At 34.2% G+C, this 19,302-nt stretch overlaps 1 protein-coding gene and 1 long non-coding RNA gene across 2 annotated transcripts; both read left to right on the top strand.

Annotated features, from left to right (window-relative positions):
• The first annotated feature begins 2,099 nt into the window (after window positions 1-2,099).
• Window positions 2,100-3,062, top strand: LOC148920438 (uncharacterized). The gene is made up of 2 exons (XM_089047596.1): window positions 2,100-2,184; window positions 2,396-3,062. Exons 1-2 carry the CDS (start codon window positions 2,178-2,180, stop codon window positions 2,881-2,883), a joined length of 495 nt encoding a protein of 164 aa, XP_088903722.1. The 5' UTR covers window positions 2,100-2,177; the 3' UTR covers window positions 2,884-3,062.
• Window positions 3,063-6,904: 3,842 nt separating this feature from the next.
• Window positions 6,905-7,779, top strand: LOC148920437 (uncharacterized). The gene is made up of 2 exons (XR_016124778.1): window positions 6,905-7,047; window positions 7,229-7,779. It is a non-coding gene; the product is annotated as an uncharacterized LOC148920437 (long non-coding RNA).
• The last annotated feature ends 11,523 nt before the right edge of the window (window positions 7,780-19,302 follow it).

Genomic DNA, 19,302 nt, shown 5'->3' with positions numbered 1-19,302 from the left:
TACCTTGGAATGCCCAGGTCAACCACCTGGGGATGGCTCACTCAGAGACTTTGGAGCTGCAAATGATCGAAGACGTCCACGTATCTGATCACCAGTGGGCCATTTCTAGGACAAGACGTGCCTTTACGAGAGGAGATGCCATTGGGTCTCACGGACAAGACAGTGGCGCTAACCAGATCTTAAGTCGCCTTAGGAAACTGTATAAAGCATTCATGACCATCCACAAATTAACCTCTTATTGGGCCCCTGCTCAGAAGGGATAGATTACCAGAAGCTACTTTCAGCCTAGTGGGCTGTGCCTCCCCAGCCCATGCAAACCACATGCGCCTGACTATCTCCCTTTTACTTAGAGGCCCGTTTGGTTTATGAAAAAGGAAACTTGAGAGGAAAAATCAATTACTTTATAATATTTGGTAAATCCAGGTATAAGAAATCGTTGTCTAGCTCATGGGAAAGTAAGGGGAAAATAAACCAACATTAAACACATATTTTTCATGACCATTTTGTCCCCATTAACAATTTAAAATTACAATATATCATTAAATGCATTATTTTTGTATTTAATTTAATATGGGTATAATTGAAAATTTATAAAAACTTTATTTTCCATTCATACTCAAAACAAACATGGGAAAGGAAATAAAGTGTTATCTCGATTACCTTCCCAGCATTATCAAACGTGGAAAATGAATCTTTTATCTCTCATCTCTTGGGAAATGATTTCCCTTCAAATTCATTCCGTGAACCAAACGAATTCCTATTTCTTGTAAACCCCTTAAGCTCCACGCTCTTTGTATGAATCATTTTGATAAGATCAATCAAAGCATCAACTTCACTTTGTGTTGAGTTCTTCTTTCGCCCAAAAAAAAAAAAAACCTTCACTTTGTGTTCTTCCATATCCCAATCTTTATTTTCATTTTGATCCATGTAACCTTGCCACCCCTCTAGGATCAAAGTTTTACGTTGACCGCTGATTTCACCAGTCAACACTGGTGATTATTCAAATTGCTGCTTTCCAAATTTGATGGACAATGTCTTGTAGAATTTTTCCACAAGACATGCCTTTTAAAATGTCTGTCCGGTCCCCCTCTGCATTCGGACAAGAGTGGCCTCTTTTGTCCTGCATTTGATCAAAACAAAAGTTCAACGATATTTTTTCCACACGGAGTACCTTTTTTGCCTTTTTGACTAAACTATCCATGATGATTATTTTAGATATATAGCAAAGATTAACTTTAAAAATCAACTTATTTGAAGCTTCGTTCCATTGGTATCTTTACCTTCGATTAGATTTAGGTGGGCTGGTAATTGCTTTGGCAAACTATTTTACCTTCGATATCTTTTCACCTGGTAGGATACTGCCCGTGTATTTATCATTTTTTGTGTGATTATGATTGATTTGGTTTGCCTAATTTTGATTTTGCTTAATTTCTTTTTGGATTGTATTTCTTTTATTTTATTTTTATTAAATATACTCGCACAGTCAAGATTTTAAGAAAAAAAAAATTGAAAATCTTGAACCTTTCTCCACACAGGTCCTTTTCTACAAGACATTTCCAAGTTTTTTTTTTTTTTTGTTTTTCCTGGAAAGACTTTCCCAAGTTGATCATTAGGAATATTGCAGATATAACAAAGACTAATAATATATATATATATATATATATATACAGAGAGAGCTTCCATTGAGGGATTCCTCTAATAAGCTTATTTGAGGGACACCCCTTATAGGGCCCACTCTAGATTGTATTTCACTAATCCAAACAGTCTATTTTGTAGATACTCATTCAAAGATCATCTCTACAAAAAATCACTCGAATCCAATATCATTTGACCATTCAATTGAGTTATTGAAGTTTTAGTACTTTTTTAAAGCACCTTGTTCATTGATTTTGTAGGACACAATTGGATGTCAAAACGGTTTCTGATTTATCTAATTTTTTGTAAGGATGATTTATGAATGAAGACCTAAAAAATAGATGGTTTGGATCATTGGAAAAAAAATAATAGGGATATCTAAAGGGCGTCCCTCAAATAAAATTATTTGAGGATCCCTCAAAGAGAGATTGTATATATATAAGATGGCAGGTAAACACACTTTAAAAACTTCTAGTCCCTATTGCTAATTGAACATAAGAACTCTACAGAGAATAGAAGACTTTTCTTTTGAGCTTTCATCAATGGCAGGTAAGTACTATATATTCTGATTAATATTTTTATTTGATTCAAGATCTTTTCCTTGATGTGATTCTATGTGTGTATAGGGTTTAAGGAATTTATGTAATTAGTTTACAGTAGTAACTTCCATTTATTGAAAGATTGTCTTCCATTTGATTTTAGAGTATTTGCTTCCACTTATTTGAAGATCTTTCCATTTTTATCTTTGCATATACATAAGATGGGTCTCGATCTCGATCTGAAACTGAACAACTGAACCAGAGCTCTCAGGAGAGGGTAAGAAACCGCTTTCCTGGTCGTCCCAGAACACTTTCTGGAGAAGAGCCCCAAAGAGAAAGAACTGAACAAGAGCTCCAGCAAAATGAAAATAGTGAGGCAGAAAATACCGATGAAACCAACGAGACCTTCAACATTAATGAGAATGATTTCCGCGCAATTGAAAGCACAGATGTTGGGATTAACGATGCTTACAACGAAGAAGGTGAAGGTGGTGATCAACCAAGGAGGGTTCGAAACCACAACATTTGTGGCAATAAATTTTATGCAAACAAAGGCCAGCGTGTTGGGATTAGCAAAGTTGGCAACAAGTACAACAACAAGTCGAGCGTACCATTTCTTCTTGGTCTTCTTGGTCTTCTTGTTCTTCTAGTTATTGCTTCTTCTTTTCTCTTTTATATATCAATGGTGAGTAAGCAAAACAAAAAATGAAGCAAGCGGCTTGAGTGAAAAAAATGGCACGACTGAGAAGAACAAAAATAAATAGTTGGCGAAAAACTAGATCTTATGGGGCAGGTCAAGACTCTACCACATGTTATGGGGCAGGAAAAACTAGATTTATGTATGGACTGGTTTTGTGGCAATCAATAAGTCAGATTTCTTCGTTATTAGTTCTTTCTCATGCTCAGAATAAAGCTTTCAGATGTTCATGGCATTCAAATGCGGGAATGTTTCCTCTTCTTGTTTGCGCAAATTAATAATAAATCCAAATACACACAGATTACTGATTAGTATATGTTAGGGGTTGATCCTTCTATGATTTTGATCAAGACCCACATCCCTACTTTTACCAAAGCTTATACCATGGCTTTGTGCCCGTTCCTTCTTCTTCGCTCGAGCTTCTTGCTTTGTCTTTCCTCGAGTAGTAGTACTTGTTGCCATCTCCTTGTTATGCAGGTATTCAGCTTCATTTGGAGACCCATCTTGTATAAAAATGGAAATAATAAATAAAAAAAGTCCTGATAATCAACTTGGATTAGTATAGTCAAGACTCAAAAGGTATTTTATATGGGTGGAAAAATTTCGTTTTTCCTATTGGTGTTCATGTTTCTTTCTCATGATGGGACATAGAAAAAGGTAATCGCATGACGACAAATGCTAATTAATTATGTAAACTTTATTAATCATAAACAACTAAAAACAACAACCCCATCAAATTTCTATTGTTATCATGAACCGCAATTGTTAAACAGGTTGACACCCACATGAGCAAAAGTCTTACTCACTTCTGTTCTTTATTCAACTTACTAATGAGAGAGTAGTTGTGTGGTAGGGTGGTGTGAATATTTGGACGATTTGCTCCCGCATGGTACTCCTTTCACACAACCTAGGTAGATTTATGTCATTTAGAAGTCACAGAGTTAAAGGTATGGGTGAAGTGAAAGTGTGACGTTGTGTTTAATGATACTTTTCAAGTGTCCGAAAAATTGATATACTTTTATTTTTACTTTTGATATATAAGCCATTCACCTCATTGTGGTAATTTTAGTTGTCATTTATGAAGAGAAAAATTTTACTTGTCATTTTATTACAAACAAATTTATGAGTGTGAACACAATTTCTCAAATTCCTTTTGTTTTCTTTTATTGAATATTTTGGACTTTGAGACTTCACATTTCTTATGGTGGAAAGTAAGTGCGAAGTAGGGGCTGTTCACGTTAGAGTCATTTTTGGGTACGCATACGACAACTCTCTTATAGTGATAGGGTTGGGATTAGGTAGGGTTGAATGTAACCAAGGTGCAAGGGGTCCTAATCTTCAGTGACTACAATTGCGCACAACCCATGTGATCAGGCGGCCCATAGGCTATGATAATCCTAAAAAATTCGAAACTAAGAATAAATTTTTTTGACGAACATGACCAAGAATTATTGTTAGTGATGACACAAAAGAGATTGTGGAAAACCCATGCCAGTAGTAGGAGATGAACAATCCCCATTAAATCATTTATTGTTTTCATTTCTACTAGAGGTGCAGGTTGGATGTAAATTTCAATTTCGGCCGATTCCAATTCCAAAATTTCTAATTTTTGCACTTCTAAATCAAATATGACATTAAAAAAAGTTTTGAAATCCGAAAATTCTGAAAAAACTGGATTGGAATTGGAACACAGCTCAAGACTATGAAATTTCAGAATTCTGAAATATATTGGGGTTTCAATTTTGAGCCAATCTTAACGTTTCAAATGCTTAAAGCATGTTTAAAATTTGAATTATTTTCTGAAGTTTTTCCAAAAAAATTCTGCAGTATATAAGTTTCGTAGTTTTCCAAATATTCCGAAAATTTAAAGTTTTTCCGAATCGGAATGGATGTTGAAATTCCAAAATTCTTTTAAACATAAAATTAGTTCGTTTTAGGGTTTGACAAGCTATAAATCTAGAGATTCATTTCGGACAATTAAATGTTTCATAGACGGTTTGTTTTTAAGAACCAAAAAGAATAACTAAAATTATTAATGAAAGCAACGAGACCTCGCAGGAATGTAATCATGGCGCAAGAAGGCAAATACGTTGGCATTTTCGACTTTAACAACGAATATAATGAAGGTGGAGGGGAGGTGGTGTTGAGATGAGCATCAAGCATGCATGTAAGGGTTGAAACTACAACATTGATGACAATAGAATCGGTTCAAACAAAGGCGAGGGTGTTGGGATTGGCAAATTTGGCAACAAGTACTAGAACAAGTCCAGCGCATCATTTCCACACATTTGCTTGAACTAAAATTCCAAAAAATTTCATGGGCTCACATTACATATATGTATAGAATTGGGGATTTTACCCCTAGCAAAGATACATTAATATTAGGGTTGGCATGTATAAAGTTTTTAATTTTTTTTTCTTAAAAGAAATTAACTAAATCATAATCCAAGTGAATTTTTATTTAATACTTTATTACGTGGCATGTGCCAGATCATTTGAGACTCAAATTTAAAGCACAAATTTAATATCCCTAACATTATTTACTTAAAATTTTGTAAAAAGCAATAATCTGTCCCTAGCAGATCATTTGTAAAAATCATAATCTGTCCCTAACATTTGGGATAGATTATAATATCATACAATGAAAAGTATATATGAATGATTGGAGGACACAACAATGGCCACTTCGAAATGTCTCACTCGTTTGCATTAGCAGGCATGTGGCTCTCCTTTGTCCTGCATGGGATGAAAAGTTTCACCAATTAGCTGCACAAGAAGGAATCAGGAGGGTGGTCAATTAATCTGATTCCAATTAGATGGAATTAGATGCTGCATGAAACTCAAAGGCTTGCTGGGTCTTTTGATGAAGTTCAGTGGTCCTGGGAAGAGAACTAGGGCGGCCCTTGAAGCTGCAAGGCTTGGTTTGCGAGCGGTGGAAGGAAGTGGAGACTTGGGCCAATAGGCTACTACCGTCTCTAATATTATAAAGCATATTCTGGTCATTGATGGACTCCTACTACTACAAAAATCGTAATAGATGACGGATTTTCGTTGTCGTCTTTATGCCTTTGAAAACCGTCGATATATTTTGAATGTCAAAACTACGACGATTTTTCATGTCGTTTAGCGCCTCTTAGAAGTACGACAGTTCCTGCTTAAAATCAATTCAACACAGTTTATTTTTTCATACCTTATCACGACGGTTTTATAACAACTGTGAAAAACCATGACAGATTTTATTTGTACCGTCATCTAATGGGCGTGGTGGTTTTACACCATTGTAGTAGTGCACCTTTTCAACCTGTCTTTTGATTTGTTTTATTTTGGTGCTGGCATGTTGGCTAAGCGGTTGTCTTTGGCTCTAATCTCCCAGTCTTTGTCTGTTCTTCCGGTTTCCCCTTTCCGGGTTCAATGAAGTATAATTTGACCACAAAAATAAAAAAATCAATTAGCTGACCTTTTCAACGCATTGCGCCAGAGAAAAATTAGATTGTCTTGTCTTATTCTCTGTTTTAATATGAGCAGTTTCACCTAATCCATTATCCAGGCCAACCTTTCTTATTCTTATTTATTTCAAGCTTTTATCCATTGTTATCTTTACCCAAATGAAGCTGAACAACTTCGCTATTGAAGATGCAACAGGAGGTGGAGGCTCTACTGGAAATAAGGATCAACCAGAATTGTTATTTTGCCTTGTTCTATCAAACTATTTCACACTTGCTTTCTTTAGGATACCGCCCGTGCATCTATTATCCGTCTTTTTTTCTTTGTGATTAGGATTGATTTGGTTTGCCTTAATTTCTGTTTGGATTATGGTTAATCTGTAAATATAGTTCCTAGGTTTGAAATAAAAAACAAGAACAATATTAGGTTTTCAAAAAACTATTGAGTCATTTTCAAAGAAAAACCTCCCTATTGGTTGCATTGCCAGCAGTCAAGTCAGCAGTCTAGTTAGCTGCTCAGTCAATGGAAGTTGGAACCTTCTCCACACAAAGTACTTGGTTATTTTATTGAAACTTATCGATGAAGGCTTAAACAGTGCCTTTCTCCTGGTTTTAAAGAGATCCATTCTCTATTCCAGACACACATTCAAAACATCTAGTCTGTATTGGCGGTTGAACACAAGAACTCTACAGAGGATAGAAAAGCTTTCTTTTCAGCTTTCATCAATGGCAGGTAAGTAAATTTATTTGATTCAAGATCTTCTCCTTGATGTGATTCTATTTGTGTATGCCTAAGGAATTTATGTAATTATTTTACAGTAGTAACTTACAGTTATTGAAAGATTTTGGAGTATTTGCCCAAAGTTCACTTGTTTGAAGATTCTTTTTCATTTTTATCTTTGCATATATGTCAGATGGATCTCGAACTGAAGCTGAACAACTGAACAGGAGCCCCGAGGAAAATTCTGGAGAAAGAAATGAGCAAGAGCTTTCGCAAAACGAAAATAGTGAGACCTGGAAGATTCATAGGAATGAAATCAGCTCATCTGAAGGCACAGACGTTGGGGTTTTCGACTTCGGCAACAAATACGATGCAGGTCATATTGATGGTCTTGATGCAAGGAAGGGTCGAAACTACAACATTGAAGGGCAATAAAATCGATTCAAACAAAGGCCAGCGTGTGGGGATTGGCAAATTTGGCAACAACTACTCCATGTCGACCGCATCATTTTTACTGGGTGGGCTTATTGTTCTCGTTTTTGCTATATGTAAGCGAAGCTAGCTGTACAAACAAGAAGGAAATATAAATAAGATAAAAAGGAAAGGAGCTGCTGAATAAACAGGCTGGAATTTCCAAGAAGAAAACAAAACCTGAGATGTATGGTTTGGAGATTTATGGCCACCAGAACTCCTACACTCGAACTTTTCTCTGAATCTGAATGTTTTTTCTCTTATATTTCTGTATTTCTTTTCTTCTTCTTCTACATGCTATCAGTACATTAGTGCTGAGTAAGTTTTTTGTTTCTTCTTTGTCTATATGCGATCAGTACTGTTTCCTCTTGTTCTAGCTTTTTTCTTTATATCCACCTATGAAGCAAGGATACTCTTATTTATAAATTATAATAGGTTGTTGGATACGCCGTTGGATACGATATGCATGGTATACTCTCCGATACACGTCGGATACGTATTAGAGTTAGGTCTGGCAGACCCACAGAGGCGCAAGGAGGTGCAGCTCCACCTCCCCTTGCCGGAAAAAGCTATGGAGTCGCCGGATGTCGCCCCTTTGCAGGTGCCCGCCAACTGTTTGAGCAAATGACTGAGTGACCTTCCTTTTCTCTTCTTTGCTGTGCGCCCTGCGCGCATCTCTTTTTTTTATTATAAAATAATCCTGACCAAAATGATGCGTTTTGGACCATGCCAAATATTTTATAAATAAATTAAAAAAAAAAAAAAAAGCAAGATGAAGAAGAAACTTACCTTCCACGCAGAGGAGTCTTGAAAGAAGACTTTAATTTGATTTTAATTACCAAAAAAAGAAGCCTGGCTTGGGCGTGGCGTTGAAGGGGAGTAGGCTCTTCCTAATGCAGACCCATCCTTCGCCACCAAGTTGCAAGTTCGACTTTGAATGTATTTTTTTTCTGGGTTTTTTCCTTCTGTTTTTTTTTTAATATTAAAAAAAATATGTCTTTCATTATTATTATTTTCCAATTTATTTTTTTAATTGATAATTTGATTTGCATTTTGATTAGATTAATTAATATTAATTTTTGTTAGATTAATTGATAATTTAATATGAATTTTGGTATACTAATATATGTAAATTGTCATGGATTTTGTTCATATTAATTGATATAGACTTAGTCAATTAGTCATAGTATTGGTTGTCTATTTTTATTTTTATTTGTTTTAGTTTTTAACCTTTTAAATATTGCATTTCTCCTGAAAAATTCCTGGATCCTCCATTTTCGGACATGGGTTTAGGTATCAAATATATATTTTTATGTTATTTAAAATATGTTTAAACGTAGCCTAATTATAGGCTTTCAGTTTAAAAATTCAAACCCAATACACTAAAAGCCTTTCCTCATCCCCTCAATGTTTCTTGTATATTAAGAAAGAGAAAAAGCAATCAGTTTAAAAATACAAATTTAGTACACTAATAACATGTTTACTAATCTGAAATTGGATTAGGAGGAATTGAATTTATGAGGAGTTGGATTTTGGATTCTATTGAAGTTGTTTACTAAACCATATTGTTTGGTAAAAATTGATACATCCGTAGGCCCATCGAACAAACAAGGTGATTTGGGCCTCATGAACAACATAATAGGAAGAAGGAGTCAGACAGGAAGAGGGAACAATCCCACATGGCACCTCTCAGGATAAAAAGTCAAGCAATGACGGAAGTCGCCGAGGATGAAAAGTCGATAAGCAACCACGGGATAAAAGGTCGTAATGGCAACCGCCATAGAAGAAGTGATTGAAGGGTTCGTGACATCAAGAAGAGCTGAAGATTAAATCCCCTTATATATGTATATACTAAAGATTTTTCTGTCTTTACGAGAGAAGGTAATTCTCCCAAGATAGATAAGCAAGTTACAATCTGAGAGGATAAGCGAAAGCTGTCGAGAAAAGAATCAAACTAACCATCACGGGTAAAAGTATCACAAGCGGTGAAAAACAGTGGAAGTGATCGCCTATCCAAGAACCTATCTGCCAAAATTGAAGAAGAAGAGGAAAAGGGGAAAATATCTTTGCCCTAAAAAACACAATCACCCTACTCGAGAGAAGAAAGCAGTTTTCTATAAAATACAAGAAGGAGTAAAGCAGGTAGAGGACACTCAAAAAACCAAAAATCAATCAAAAACAAAACTCAAAATGACTTCAAAACACTGAAGCAACCAAAGCTCATTGAGCCAAGACACAAACAAACAACTCAACAAGCTCACTTGAATTCCAAGTGAAAACCACTTTAGATTAGAATTCCCAAGGTTCGGACTTAGAAAATAAGTCATTCTAATTTCATGCAGTCTCTAGCCCCTTTGAAGTCCTCGAGAACGACCATTACGCCCAAGAAGCCATGATTCGCCACTCGAAGCTTCACAAAAGCTTAAAGTACATTGAAGCTCTTGCGGGAATCAACCTTTGGTATCGATTTAAAGTTGAAACTTAGCAATCAGAGTTGTCAACATTCCGATTCTAGCCGGACATTTTCCGGCCGGGCGATTCGGTCGGCCGGACATTTCGATCCGGCCGGCGATTCCTCGGCCGGACATTTCAAATCCGGCCGAGCGAGCCTCCCATCCGTATGGAATTCCAATTGTATCTTCATCTCTAGCATGAGTATTTATTGTCATAATTTTGTAAAGCGTTACGCTTAAAGCGATTTAAATTCCATCGATTCACTTTAAAATTTAAATTCCATCAACCATTAATGTAGCGGCTGTTTATCTTGAGATAAATTGTTAAAGTCCTCATGAGGCAAGAAAAGAACTTACTTGGAGATATTCCTCACCAAATTCACTGTCGCTTGTTTGCGGTAACCCAGGCGCAAGTTATCTACTCAAACTAAAGTCTGCTAAATTTTTATTGCTAGCGATGCTTGCGCACACTAAAGAAAGCTGACTTTCGACCTGTTTATGGTTCTCAAGGCAGTGAGGAACTTTGCCCTTCCATCACAGGAGTAAACACAAAACGGGCAAACACATGTAGATTGAGGGGAGTTGGATTCCGGATTTCAAATTTTTTTGCAATTTTTTAGGAGAAAAATATTTGGTGTGGAAGTGAAAAATATTTGAAGGAGAAGATTTTGTATGAAGATTTGTTGTGGAAAGTGAATAATATTGGCAAGTATGTATGGAAAAAGAATTTCAGAATTTTTTGGTATGTTTTAAAAACAATTTCAATTTTTTTTGCAATTTTTTAGGCAAAAAAAGCTCGTCCGTTGGATTTATCAGAAATCCATGATCGGAGCATCCAGGAAGCGCCACGTGGCTTCTTCCTGTTGGTTTCTATTAGCGTTAACGTCTACCGTGACGTCATGCTACATCAACAACCTTCAAGCCACAACCCAGGTGATTCTTTCCCGTGAAAAAAACACAAAGGGGATTTGAACCCCTCCTATTTTACTCCTCCAACACCTTAACCACCATATATCACTTATGTTTTAGTGATAATATGCTAAAATATTTATTTATATGGGTGACATGTTAACAATTACATGCAAAACTATTTTGGGGATTTATCATTTGATGAATACTCTTCACAATACACTTACTCTACACATAGAGATGATGAAGATAGTGTAAAATTTAAACCTCATAGGAACTCTATGTGGTACTAAGTCATTCATGTATCTTACTATGCAATGTATAAAGAGTAAAATGTTGTAATAAATCATTATATATAAATGATTATGGTGTGTTTAATCTTTTTTTCGTTAATTACTACACATTTTCTACACTCACAGTGTTTGCCAGCTCGTTGTATAATCAACTTAAATCAGTTAAATTCATCATGTAATGCATTTCCTTCTTCTTCTTTTTTTTTTTTGATAAACTAATAGATAATTGACTAAATAAACATTCTCCAAAGTTTCAATAAAAATTTCCAAGTTTTTCTTACAATTTCCATGGTTTTTATTTAATTTTTATCGATATCGATAATATCTCGGTATTTCCATAAAATTTTTCATGTTTTAAACTATTGATATTTCTGACATCATCGATATTTTAGACCATGGGTCCTCCTTTGAATATTTCTACTCTCCACGACGACTCTACCTCCTTTAATTTCACCTCCTAGGAAACGGCCGGTGTATTTATTTATTTTTTTTGGGTGTGATTATGATTGATTTTGGTTTGCCTAATTTTGATTTTTGCTTAATTTCTTTTTTGGATGTTAATTTGTAATTCTTGAAATGTATATAAACCGCACATATATTTCCATATGGATGCAATGCAGCTAAAATACCTTAAACCAAAACAGAAAGTTACAAAATCTCTACAAAGAATTGTTGTTCAGTTTAAGCAGAGCCAAGGTGTGACCAAGGCCAGCCTGGGCCTAAAACTGTAGGTGGGCACAAAAATATGATTTTTTAGCCTATATAATTACATTTATTATTTTTTTAATTTAAAAAAAAAAACCAAAACCATTACTGTCCTAGAAGGAAGTAGACGTAATCATTAATCATGGCAGCACAAACCTCTTTGAGATTCTCTAAGAAACTAAATATAAATTATATAATACAATATTTCAAAAAACAAAAATTAATGAAACTAAACATATGGAAACAAAGAGTTCTTAATAACAACAAAAACTAAACAAACGTTCTTACCTTAACCAAAAAAAAGACCTGGCAGTGACAGCAACACACATTGGAAGCTTTAGCAATTTGAAGGTCTTTTCTTTGTGTCATTCTTTTTTATAAATAGATGTATTATAGGATTTTTGTAAGAGATATCTTTGTTAACTTATTTTTCTTTTTTATTTGATTTAGCAAACAACAGAGATTCTTGTTTTTCATAATTGAAAATTTGAAGTTTCGAGTTGAAGAAAAAAATTCTCAAAATCCAAATTTTATTATTCTTTGTTCATTAGTTTTATTGTTATTGTTCGTGTTTTTATAAAAATTAAAAAATGTTACCTAATAAAATTAATTTGTTGATAAAAAAATTTGTAATTTTAGTTTTTAATTTGTCTAAAAGGGCACTCTCTAGAAATTTGCCCTGGGCCTTAGAAAACCTAGGACCGGCTTTGATTGTAAGAAATATCTCATACAATAACCACATGACAACTAACCTAAACAAAAATTACAACATCAAAATAATATACCAAATTAAAAAACTAAAATTAAAATTTTGCGTGAGGAGAGTAGGGTGGTGTGAAAACTTTGAGTAGGAGAGATCTAATTGCAGATAAGATGTAATAACAATATTCAGATACATTCACTTGGACTTTTTTTGGTTGGCCATGGAGTTAAAAGAGTTTATGGCTTGCTTGGGGCACTTCGGCACTTATGATATCTTAGGGATCAATGCAAATTCTCTCCCAATTTCCTCGAGCCAAAATCAAATGAAAAACATAACTAAATTATACCATTTATCTCATCTTATCCCTTTAAACCCATAAATACAAGTTTTTAAGTTCAATTTGTTTATTTCAATATCAGTTTAACTCTTTTACATGACATATGAAAAATTAAATTTAGCATTGGGATATATTAAAACTAAAAATTAAAATTAATAGTCGGTTCGGTTCGGATCAATTTATTTTTTATGGTGTAGAATCAAAACTAGAACCAAACAAAACTAGTCCAATTCGATCTTTTGAATTGGGTTTGACTTATTTGGTCAACTCTTTATTTTTTTCTCAACCCAATTTGGTTCGGTTGTCAGATTCTTTGGGTTCCGATATGTCAGTTTGTTATTGCATGCAAATAAATAAGAATTAGAGTGAACTTAGACATGAACATTGCCACATCAATTTTGATAATAGATTGTCACAAAACAAAGCTAGAGCAGGAAAGAAAAAAAAACTAGAGCAAAATTATCTACCTAATTGATTCTCATACTTAATAAAATAATCAAAAAGCATGAGAGGGCGCAATAAAATAAGACAGTGGTAGGAAGTATAGAAAATTGAAATGGCAAAGCCCCTACACTACTGCAAAAAATGAAAAAGATGACAAGAAAAAGACGACGGTAGAAGAAAAAACCGTCGTTGTATATAAAAAGACGACGGTAACAAAAAATCGTCGTGGATAAGTGACTTAAACAACTAAAAAACGGAGGTACTGTTGATTTATTTTTTTATAACGACGCACACAAATAAAAAAAGCGTCGTCTTATTAAAAGGTTTTCTTGAGTTAAAATCGACCAAAAAAAACGACAGCAGGTATGACAAGAGTCGTCTTTTAAAAATCAAGTGTCCTTTTTTTGGTAAAGACATTGTTGTTTTGAAAGAACTGCCGTTTATTATATGTAAATATGACAGTTTTTTTTTAAAAAGGGTCGTCTATTATGAAGTAAAAACGACCTTTAAAAAAAAAAAAAGGGTTGTCTATTATATGGAAAGATGATGGTTTGTTTAAAAAAGGGTCGTCTATTATGAAATAAAGATGACGGTTTGTTCTGGAAAAAAGGTCGTCTATTATATGTAAAGATGTATGTAACTAGTATGAGGCTGTTACATTCAATAAAGGGCTACCAAATAATGTTTTCAAGAGGCATGTAACCAGTATGGGGCTATTATCCGGTTTTGATGCATAAAAATAGTGGAAGCAGAAGGGACGTAGCGGGAATTTTCAGTTTTGTCGTTGAGCTCGATTGAGGTCCATGATACCTTTTGAAAAGGAATGAAGCCAGGAATCAAACTCAGTCTTTTGTATCGACATATGGTGGTTTTTGGCCATTTGAGGTCGTTTAGCCTTCCAAAAACGCATTTAAAGAGTTGAAAGGAAAGCAGCGGTTTTTTTAAAATAGCCTTTTTAAAAAAAAAAATCTTTACCTATAATAGACGACTCTTTTTAAAAAAGCATCGTCTTTACTTTCAACTCTTTAAATGCGTTTTTGGAAAACTAAACAATCTCAAATGGCCAAAACCACCATATGTCGATGCATAGCACTGGTTTGATTCTGTCTTCATTCCTTTTAAAGGTATCATGGACCTCAATCGAAGATCGGATGACAAAAGCAAATTCGCTACGTCCCTTTTGCTTCCATTGTTTTATGAAGTAAAGACGACGGTTTTTTTTAAAAGGGTCGTCTATTTTATGTAAAGATGACGGTTTTTTTTAAAATAGGATCGTCTATTATATGTAAAGATGACGATCTTTTTTTAAAAAGAATCGTCTTTTAAAACAAGCTAAAAAATGGCCGTTTAAGTGAATTCGCGCTCGACAAATTTTCAAATTTTCACCCGTCTTTGAAAACTTTATCTCTCATTAACAAGCGTCGTCTTTTAAAAGAAGCTAAAAAAAAGCTACTTAACTGAATTCGCGCTCGACAAATTTTCAGATTTTCCCCCGTCTCTGAAAACCTTATCTCTCCCTCCTTGAAAACCTCCTGCACTCTCTAAAACACCCTCATGAAACTCTCTAAAATACCTTTCTATATCTTGCTAGTGAATTCTGGATTAGTCTCTTTGCGTTTCTGGTATGTTCTTTGTCTCCCTAATTTCAGATTTTGTTTATCTTGATTTGTCTGGTTTGTTTATTTATTTTTAATTATTTCTGATTTCTTTTTAGATTTTCTGATTTGGTTATCAGGAGATGATGAGGAAGCTTACAGATTTATAACTTTTTCTTTTGCAGGTTTTCTATGTGAGTTGTATGTTTTTTTGTTGTTGAAAATTTGTTACCTTCTCTTTTCACCATCATTTTATTTATATATTTTTCCTTTTGCAGGTTCTCGATGGTCTTTTTTATGCTCATTTTACAAGTTTTCTATGGAAATATGGACCAATGGTAAAATTTCTCTTCCACCTAATTTTTTATGTTTATAATCTTAGCTTTTTTTCTCTCTTTGTCATTTTGATTTATTTACAGGCATGATGGAGGAGACTTCAGTTGTGCATCATTTGTATGTTTGGATGAGGAATGCTTGGATTAGGAGTACTTAGGTCTTGTTAGGAATTATGTTTGTTGTAGAATAAAGATTGTTTAACTATGTAATAACTATTGAATCTTCAAGTTTTATGAAAGAAATTATTTGTGTATATATTCATTAATAAAGCATTATGGTTGGTTTTCTAGTTAAAATCGTTGTATAGCATCATAGGAAATAAAAAAGAACTAAAATGCAGCAGTTTGAAAACTTATTAGATGACGGTTTTTATAATAAATCATGGTCTTTACAGATAATTAACGACGGTTTTTATAAAAAAGTGTCGTCTATTATAGGTAAAGATGACCTTTTTTTAAAAAAGAGTCGTCTATTATATGTAAAGATGACGGTTTTTTATTAAAAAAACAGTCGTCTTTATAAACAATCCACGACGGTTTTCATAAAAAACCGTCGTCTTTACATACAATAAACGACGATTTTATTAAAAACAGTCGTCTTTCCTCCTATAATTAACGATCTTTACCTCTAAACAACGATGATTTTCTTTAAAAACCGTCGTCTTTACAGATAAACAACGATGGTGAAAAGTCGTCGTAGTTTGAAACCCAAATAGATGGCAGTCGATTTCACGACGATTGGAAAACCTTTTACACGACGGTGGTTTTCCGTCGTCTATTTCGATTTTTGTAGTAGTGCTATGAGCCCACAGTGCACATGGATTTTATTCAGCAATTCGAGACTTACGACAACGAGTTAGAGAAGACTACGTTTGCATTCACTAGATGGTACTTTAAATCTAATTGCAGAAAATATGTAATGATAATATTCAAATACACTATTTCGTGCCTTTTTGACACTTAGTTAGGGGGGTCTCCACTTTGATGGTGCATCTAGATTGTTGAGAGTATGTCACACTATGAAAAGTTAAACGCATTTAACATAAGTTTATAAAGAGTTAGGCTACTCCTATATAGCCCATTAATTTTAAGATGAAACTTCAACGTCCTTTATGTTATCATAGTAGACAATCGACGTATTGGGCACAACGCCATTTCCAATTGGTTGCTTTATCTTTCGAACTTCACTTTCGAGAAAGGATAATGTATGTGGAAAATACATGACTAGTGCCCATGGGATTCTACCTTCCCAAGTGTGTTTGTCCTGAGATGTCTGAGGTTCAAACCCATCCCTAGACATGTATGAGTAAAACCTCGCCCTCCACCCCATCCCCTAACTAGTGGGAAAAAAAACATAATTAGTTAGTTGACAAGCATAAAAACTTGTATGAACAGGGATAATACTATTTTGCAATCTCGGTAAACCACAGACTGCATGTGGAAAAGTTATCACACATGGCATAACATAATTGGCTGGGGATAGCAGTGCTATTCCCGTTTCATGTAAGTGTTTCTCTTGGACAGGGGCTGGCAATGTGGTGTTGTCGATTCAGTTATGCCAAAATTGATTTAGCTGCATCCTCAACTTGTGATACTTGCAAGTGCACAAGCCATTGGGTAGTATAGCATGTGTAAGTGCTAGGTCGATCCCACGAGGATTGTTGATAGATTGATTCAATTCGATTCCCTGCACAAAAGAGAAATGGAAACAAGGTTTAAAGATGATTGACAAGAGTACATGAATTGAAAACAAAAAGTTAAACAAACAAAGAAGAAAGATACTAGGGAACAATCCAATTCTAAGTCTCAAACAATCACGTTAACAAGTTCAATTCAAGTAAAAAGATTAATTTTCTCTAATGTATAATTTAGCCATGGTGTATGGTGTAAACCTTGTATTCCTAATTTTTCAATCAGATCCTTTGTTGTCAAACCTAAATCAAGCATTAGAAATTCATTATGTATCGGAGAAAATTTTAAACAACCAAACATTTATCTAATCCCTGTTGTTGATGGTCCATACATACGCTTCCTATTCATAGTTCAATTCGAATTAAGGCATATAGTGTCTACACTTAATTCCAACCAATATAGCTAACATACAAGTTTAAATTCCCTCATGTGTGTTGTGTAGCCATATATTTATAGTCTCCTTGCTTGGCTAGGGTTTAAAGAATAATCCTTATTTAATTAGGATTATTCTTACTCAAAAAGATTATGAGAATTAATCAAAGAGATTTGCTGAAAATTGGTTCCATGATTTAGGGAAGATACTCATATCTTAAATCAAAGATAAATCTCTAACTAATTAGGGTAATTAGCTGAGGCCTAAGGACTATCCCATTTTCCACGTGTCATTCTTATTAGTCGCAAAAATATGTGTTCCTACATTGTGCACACAAGCTCGCCTGAACTTGGTCCCTATAATGGTTAGTCTCAACTACACAAAAGATCATTCCTATTATCCTATTTTCCATAATTTCTTTATCAACCCAACAATTCCAACCATCACCCATAACAAATGAACATGTCAATATTAATAAAATAATATTATAATAATTAGCAACATGTAAACACCCAATATCAAGAATAATAATCAAATAATAATATCATGCATAATATAGTGTTCACAAAATTTAATTAAAAAAGCTCCCTAAGAAACCCCCTACCTCGATTCCAAAGCTTTGCTCCAAGTTAAGAAACACATGCTAAGCCCTCAAAGAATTTCATCACCACTTCCTCTCTCTTGCTCTCTCACTTTCTTCTTTCTTTCATTGTCGCTTCTCCTTTCTTACTCTTATTTCAATTGTGGAAGGCCCTGTTTATACTAGCATCAGGGGCAGCCCTGAGGGTGTGCAAGTGATGCCACCGCATAGGGCCTGATTTTTTTTTTTTTTATATGTGTATATTATATATATATATATATATTAATATTATAGGTATTATATAAATACTTGAGCGTGCAGGACAATAACACAAGCAAGTATTTGGTTGAGTTGGAAATCAATGCCTTGATTTTAGTAGGCAAGTCGGGTTTGAGTCAGTATTGTGTCATTCAGCAGTTGTATATTTACATTTCTTCTCTTTTTGTTAACAACATAAGGAAAATAAAAAACTTGTTAAAAAAAAAGAAAAGAAAAAGGAAACACTCCAAAGAAGAGGAAAACAATATGTACAAGCTTTTGCCAATCAATCAAAAAAATTTGTAGTGTATGTTTTCACTCACTCAAAACAAAACAAAAAAAGTTCATGTCTTCTTCTTCCTCTTCTTTTTTCTCAAATTGAAACATTAAAATATTTGTGAATTTGATTTATGATTGCCATTGCATGCTAATCGATGATGAATTTTAGTTATTAAAAAAATTATCTTATGGTATTAAGTCATGACAAATTTTTTTTAATCATAATAATATTTTCATATTAGATTAATATACTGTTAGCGAGATCCTAACTTAATTAGGATATTTATTTCCTAATTTATTAGGATTATATTTCTTTCCTTTTTGTACAGATATTGTGTAATTAGGTTTTTTTTTTATCTTGTTTCCTAGTTTGACCCTACTAGGGTTACATCTTTGTACTATAAATACATTCTTTTGGAGAATGAAATACAACCTGAAAAATATTCTACCCATATTGTTTGACTTGACATCAGAGCCAACTTTTTGGTGGCCTGTTTGTTGTGCCCACCTGTGTTCTATCCCCATATTTTTTTTTTCTCTACTAGTGCCATGTGTGCCCTCCTGGGTTTGTGTGTTGTGTTGTGGTGTTCGTGCCTCTACTATGTTTGTGCCATTCTTGTCTTTGTGCATCTATCGTATTTATGCCTTTGTGTGTTCCGCTGTGTACTCTGTTGTGTTCGTGCCTGTCTTTTTGCATCTGCCATATTTGTGCCTCTGCTGTGTTCCATTGTATACTCTGCCGTGATCTGTTGAGTTTTAGTTGTAATCGTGGGTGATAACTCTATTGTTGGTGCTGTTACTACTGCCTCTGCAAATTTGTGTGTTTCTGAGTCTATTCAC

The sequence above is a fragment of the Prunus mume genome, linkage group LG2, assembly GCF_029339155.1.
Source record: "Prunus mume cultivar Tortuosa linkage group LG2, ASM2933915v1, whole genome shotgun sequence".
Classification (NCBI taxonomy): Eukaryota; Viridiplantae; Streptophyta; class Magnoliopsida; order Rosales; family Rosaceae; genus Prunus; species Prunus mume.
This window is presented reverse-complemented; position numbering and strand designations above follow the sequence as displayed.